The sequence below is a fragment of the Procambarus clarkii genome, chromosome 32 (assembly GCF_040958095.1).
Source record: "Procambarus clarkii isolate CNS0578487 chromosome 32, FALCON_Pclarkii_2.0, whole genome shotgun sequence".
Lineage (NCBI taxonomy): Eukaryota > Metazoa > Arthropoda > Malacostraca > Decapoda > Cambaridae > Procambarus > Procambarus clarkii.
In genome coordinates this window covers 42,166,698-42,173,435 of record NC_091181.1, presented here as the reverse complement: position 1 = coordinate 42,173,435, position 6,738 = coordinate 42,166,698, and the positions used below count along the sequence as shown (strand labels likewise).

Here is a 6,738-nt window from a genome sequence, read left to right as displayed (position 1 = left end):
TGGCTTAAAAAGTTTCTTGTCGCCTTTGGTCCCGCCCCTTCTGTGTGTGTGTGTGTGTGTACTCACCTAATTGTGCTTGCGGGGGTTGGTTGAGCTTTGGCTCTTTGGTCCCTCCTCTCAACCGTCAATCAACTGCTGTACAGATTCCTGAGCCTACTGGGCTCTATCATATCTACATTTGAAACTGTGTATGGAGTCAGCCTCCACCTCATCACTTCCTAGTGCATTCCATTTACTAACTACTCTGACACTGAAAAAGTTCTTTCTAACGTCTCTGTGGCTCATTTGGGTACTCAGGTTCCACCTGTGTCCCCTTGTTCGCATCCCTCCAGTGTTGAATAGTTCATCCTTGTGTACCCGGTCGATTCCCCTGAGGATTTTGTAGGTTGTGATCATGTCCCCCCTTACTCTTCTGTCTTCCACTGTCGTAAGGTGCATTTCCCGAAGCCTTTCCTCATAACTCATGCCTCTTAGTTCTGGGACTAGTCTAGTGGCATACCTTTGGACTTTTTCCAGCTTCGTCTTGTGCTTGACAAGGTACGGGCTCCATGCTGGGGCCGCATACTCCAGGATTGGTCTTACATATGTGGTGTACAAGATTCTGAATGATTCCTTACACCGGTTCCTGAACGCCGTTCTGATGTTAGCCAGCCTCGCATATGCCGCAGACGTTATTCTCTTTGTGTGTGTGTGTGTGTGTGTGTGTGTGTGTGTGTGTGTGTGTGTGTGTGTGTGCTCACCTAATTGTGCTTGCTGGGGTTGATCTCTAGCTCTTTAGTCCCGCCTCTCAACCGTCAATCAACTGGTGCACAGATTCCTGAGCCTACTGGGCTCTATCATATCCACATTTGAAACTGTGTATGGAGTCAGCCTCCACCACATCACTGCTTCATGCATTCCACCTGTTAACTACTCTGACACTGAAAAAGTTCTTTCTAACGTCCCTGTGGCTCATTTGGGTACTCAATTTCCACCTGCGTCCCCTTGTTCGCGTACCACCAGTGTTAAACAGTTTTTCTTTATCTACCCTGTCAATTCCTCTGATAATTTTGTAGGTAGTGATCATGTCCCCCCCTTACTCTTCTTTCTTCTAGTGTCGTGGGGTTCATTTCTCGCAGCCTTTCTTCGTAACTCCTGCCTCTTAGTTCTGGGACTAGCCTAGTGGCATATCTGTGAACTTTTTCAAGCTTCGCCTTGTGCTTGACAAGGTACGGGCTCCATGCTGTGGCCGCATACTCCAGGATTGGCCTTACATATGTGGTATGCAAGGTTCTGAATGATTCCTTACACAGGTTCCTGAAGGCAGTTCTGATGTTAGCCAGGGCTAACAGGGCTGTGTGTGTTAGCCAGGGATGTATGTGTGTGTGTGTCTGCATGTATGTGTGTGTCTGCGTGTATGTGTGTCTGCATGTGTGTATGCGCGTGCATGCACGTGTTTTATGTTGGTTGGAAAATATTACAGTTGAACCATAGGAGAGTCCATAAAGAGCTTCACATCCATCACAACCTTCCAATGTGTGTCCACCACAGATTTGGCGGGAAATTGTTTGTATCACTGTTGAGCGATATTGGCTAACTTTGATGAATAAATCTGGCATAGTTGCCCGAGTTTAGATTCGTGCTTTCCAGCCTGTGGGGGCCCGTCACCGGCCCGTCAATGGCCCGTCAATGGCCCGTCAATGGCCCGTCAATGGCCCGTCACCGGCCCTTCACCGGCCCGCCCGTCACAGGCCCGCCCGTCACCGGCCCGCCCGTTACCGGCCCGCCCGTCACAGGCCCGCCCACCACCGGCCCGCCCGTCAAAGGCCCGCCCGTCACCGGCCCGCTCGTCACCGGCCCGCCCGTCACAGGCCCGCCCGTCACCGGCCCGCCCGTCACCGGCCCGCCCGTCACAGGCCCGCCCGTCACAGGCCCGCCCGTCACCGGCCCGCCCGTCACCGGCCCGCCCGTCACAGGCCCGCCCGCTACCGGCCCGCCCGTCACTGGTCCGGCCGTCACTGGTCCACCCGCCACTGGCTCGTCACAGGCCCGTCACTGGCCTGTCACTGGCCCGCCCGTCACCGGCCCGTCACCGGTTCGTCACCGGCCCGCCCGTCACAGGCCCGCCCGTCACTGGCCCGCCCGTCACCGGCCCGTCACCGGCCCGTCACCGGTTCGTCACCGGCCCGTCACCGGCCCGTCACCGGTTCGTCACCGGCCCGTCACCGGTCCGTCACCGGTTCGTCACCGGCCCGTCACCGGTTCGTCACCGGCCCGTCACCGGCCCGTCACCAGTTCGTCACCGGCCCGTCACCGGCCCGTCACCAGTTCGTCACCGGCCCGTCACCAGTTCGTCACCGGCCCGTCACCGGCCCGTCACCGGTTCGTCACCGGTCCGCCTCTAACGTGTTCTCTGAACCTCCAAAACTGGAAATATTTGATTGGTTGAGCTAGTAAAATCCTAGCCTGGGTTAATTTAGATCAGTGGTCTTCGACCTTTTTTTTAATGTCGTCCTCCCCTATTGGTGACAAAGTAGAAGCTGCCAACCCCCCCCCCCCACCCACCACGAAAAAGTCTCATTAAAAATCTCACGTTTTTAATATATAAAATCTATGTTTCATATCTCATTTTTATGACTATGTGAACAGAAAAAAGCAGTTTCTCTTAATTTTATTTAACTTTTACATATTCATCCATATATTTACACACCTCATCTCAAACTGTGAGGCTCAAGATACACAAGATAACATAAAGTATGCCATTTAGACGCATTTTCCTTCACTAAAGTAAAATTGCAGACAATGTTATATTTGGTACGGTATCAATTAATAAAACAAATAGTTATCCTTTAAAAAAAATTCAGTGGCTTGGCTGCTGTTGTACTTTGTCTGCTAACATGTTGAACAGAGGTGTCAGACGAGTGCAAGTGCAACTCGCATGAGGGGATCCAAGTTCATGATTACTTTCCTTTTCTTTGTCTTCACCAAAACTAAACTTGAAAATCCTTGCTCACAGAAATATCATAAATATGATGTTGGCATCTGTACAAATATGGCTATTGCCTGCTCAGTTAGACCCTTGTACTCTGGAACATCAAGCAGGGTAACCCAGGAATCCACGGGATGGCTAAATGTCTTTTAAACTGCTTTTTTGTGAATAATCTGCCTGAAGCTCCAAAAGAGCATCACAATGATCAGTTGCTTCATCTGTGAAGCTATAAAGCATCCACATGTTGGAGGTCAGCTGGTCATTCTCACTGTCTGGGAAATAGAAGTAAAGGTTTTCTTGCATTAAAGTAAGGTGTCTGATAACTAAGTGTGACATATGTACCTCCAGTGTCTGCTCTGTTGCCTGCATGCCGTGTTCCCAGCCACTTTCTCTCATAAACGAGTCAAATAATTCAAAATCAGAAAAGCACTTGTTTTCTATATTGCTTTTCCTTTTTTTTACCTTCAGTTTAGATGTATTTATTTTCCTTATACTTGTAAAAATATCCCCACCTTTGCCTTGCTGTCTGATGTTTAACTTGTTCAGATGATCGAAGATTGAAGCCATGTAAGACAATTTTGCCAGCCAGAGCACAGCCTGACATTTAACTGCCATGGTGTTTGCTTCCTCAGTAAAGAAAACACAGAGCTGCTCTCTCAATGTAAATACTCGATTAAGAACCTTACCCCGAGATAGCCAACGTACTTCAATATGAAGGAGGAGTTTTGTGAAATTAGCTTCCATATCCTTACACAACTCACGAAACATTCTATGCTGTTTTGCATATGCACAGATATGACTGAACATTTTGACAACTTCATCAAGAAGAAGCTCAAAGTCACTTTCCTCTTTAGCATTTCTAGTTTCATTCAGTCGCTTTGCCACTAACGCTTCCCTGGGAATCACGCAGTGAATTGCGATACAATTTGGTGAGACCGCTTGGATTTTCTTTACAATGCCATTGCGTTGTAGTCAATGGTCGAAGTCTATGGTGTAGTCTATGGTCGGTGCATTGCACCGACCATAGCTTTCACACCATCAGTAGTAACAGACTTGCATTTTGACCAGTCAATGCCCACTTCAATAATGAGATCACGAAGTTTCTGAAAAATGTTGTGTGCTGTTGTTTCTACGCCCAGTTGGAGGCAGCACAAATAATGTTGAACAATGGTTTTCTCTTCTAAGTCTGGAAACCGACAGTAAACAATCAGCTGTGCTTCTCCTATGTCTGTGGTTTCTTCCAGTTGAATGCCAAACAAAGAGGCTAGACGCAATTTTTTAACACGCTGTTCCTTCAGGTCATCTGCTAACATCACAGTCCGACGACTTATTGTAGTATCAGACAACGGAATCTGCTTCACTTTCTTCACTGCATCTTTCCCTCCATGTAAGGTCAGCTTGCTACTTCAAGACACGGCAGTACAACATTTTCAAGTTCAGTGAATGTTTTTTTTCTGAAGAACGATGTGTGTCATCGTAAGAGAAGCAGGAGCAAATGCTTTCATGTCAGAGGGCTTGACTTTTAAAGGTTGACTGTTGCTTCAATATGCTTCCAAAGTTGCCTAAAAAAATTGGTTTGGTTTGTTTTGGTGTTCAGGGTGCTTCGTCATTAAATGCCGTGCAAGTTTTGAAGGAACAACATTTTCAATACTGTACGTGGCATTACAAAAGAAGCACTTGCCTGGTGGGAGGGGATTTGAAGCTTCATGTACTGGCCGGAAGAATCCAAATACAATGTTCTGATCATTCCACCGTTTTCGTCGCTTTTTATGAGTTGAAGATGCAACGTTTTCGGAAGCCTCTTTTCCTCTGTGAAATCCAGTGATGCAGCTCCATCTTGATTTGAAACATCATCTTTTCTTGTTGCATCAACTGCTGCACCAACTGCAACAGATTCTGCAGGCTCAGGATTCTCATCTATCTTTTTGAAGTACTTGTAAATTGACCTGGCCTGCAAAAGTTGAGCAATAATGTTGAAATCTGGAAAATAAATAAGGATGAGTTAGCTTTTTTTTGTTATAATAATGCATAAATTAAAATTAAAAATCAAAATTGAAATTAAAAATCTGAAACCAAACTAATCCAAATGGGAACGACACAGTACTAAGACTAACTAATCAGAATTAATGTGGAAATAATACTTGATTTAAATATAATTTTGAAATATAATAACACAACCAATTAATTCCCCTAATTCCAATGTGAAGTGAAGAAGTGCAGTTACACTGCAGTAATAACTTTTTTATTTATAAAAGTACAATATATACAATAAAAAATATACAAAGCCTGACAAAGTACATGGTAAAGAACCAAAAGAACTCTTATGACAACAAGCAGTATGCAAAAACAAATGCAAGAGCATGAATACACCAGAATTTTTTTTGTACATAAATACAACATTAAAAAAAAAGAAATCCAAGCAAGCATAACACAAGATCCACAGGAGTATCACAGAGAACACAAAGGCACACACAGAGCATCTACACATATAACAAGCCAGCGGCATAAAAAAAACATGATAAAATAACACAAGGGAAAAAATACATTAAGCATGATGGATAAAAGTACCCAAAAGGACCACACACACAAGGCATAAGCCCACACAAACAGGAGCACAGCACCGGAGCACGCAGGAACCGGTGGAACATATGAAAAGACACACACACGTAGACACACCAGAACACAAGGACTGGCGCACACAGGAGCCGTACGCAATTAAACACCCACACAAACAAACAGAATGAAACACCGAAACGCAAGGGACCTGGGAAACAAGGTCCAGAACCACAGCCAAGCACACACAAAAAGAAAAAACACCGGAACATGCAGGATCCAGCAAAGAAGCACAAATCACACACAAACCCAAACAACAAGGACAAACACACACAAGGAGCAACACAAAAAAACACACCACCGAGGAAACCCTAAGGGGGGCGGGGGAAATACACACAACTCAAACGCCCAAATGACCCATCAAGTCATTTGGTCCTTCTCCCAAATCCACTGCAACTACACCAATACATTGATCAAACCCCCGACCCTCCCAACCCCAAAGCATCACACCGAACATATGCGTCAGTGAACCAACCAGCAAATTCAACCGGAAAAGCACGCCGCAACCACCACCACGTGAAACGCAAACGCCCACGCAGAAAACCCAGAATCCGGCGAACCCTGTAGCCCTCCAAGCGCCCAACCCACGCGCAAAACACACAATCCTCAATCAAGATACTCAGGGTGTTTCGAAGCCGCCTGGATCCCTGAGGAAACGAAAGAAACAGGAGCCGTAAAATATCCCCCTCGAAACCCGGGCCCACAGAACACCGCAATCACATCACGCAACCATTCAACTAAGCCCTGTACCCTCTCACAAAAATAAAATACATGTAACTGCGTCTCAACCAATCCACAATGCACGCACGCCGCTGAAGAACGCAACCCAAACATACACAAACGATCATTCGAGGTCAAGGACTCATGCAGCATACGAAAGAGAAACTTCCGCTGCTGCGGTGCCAAATGCCGCCCACCCAAGACCTACCAAATTCCCCCCCCCCCACAATCCCAGCACAGTAACAAACCCTCAACCCGATGGCTCACACAACGAAGGAGAGCCCCATAAACCACCCGACACGACAGGGACAAAAATCCAGGAACACGACAGAGCTCCCGCAGAATCCCAACCGCCCACGAATACACAGCAGGTGTACAAAAGGCGACCTCACACCCAGCCCCTAACTCAAGCAAATGGCTAAATCGAACTGAACAGA

The 6,738-nt window shown here is 46.7% G+C and overlaps 1 protein-coding gene across 1 annotated transcript; it reads left to right on the top strand.

The window, feature by feature from the left end:
• The first annotated feature begins 1,690 nt into the window (after positions 1–1,690).
• LOC138370548 (basic proline-rich protein-like) lies at positions 1,691–2,428 on the top strand. The gene has a single exon (XM_069334933.1). The coding sequence runs from the start codon at positions 1,691–1,693 to the stop codon at positions 2,426–2,428; it is 738 nt and encodes a 245-aa protein (XP_069191034.1).
• The last annotated feature ends 4,310 nt before the right edge of the window (positions 2,429–6,738 follow it).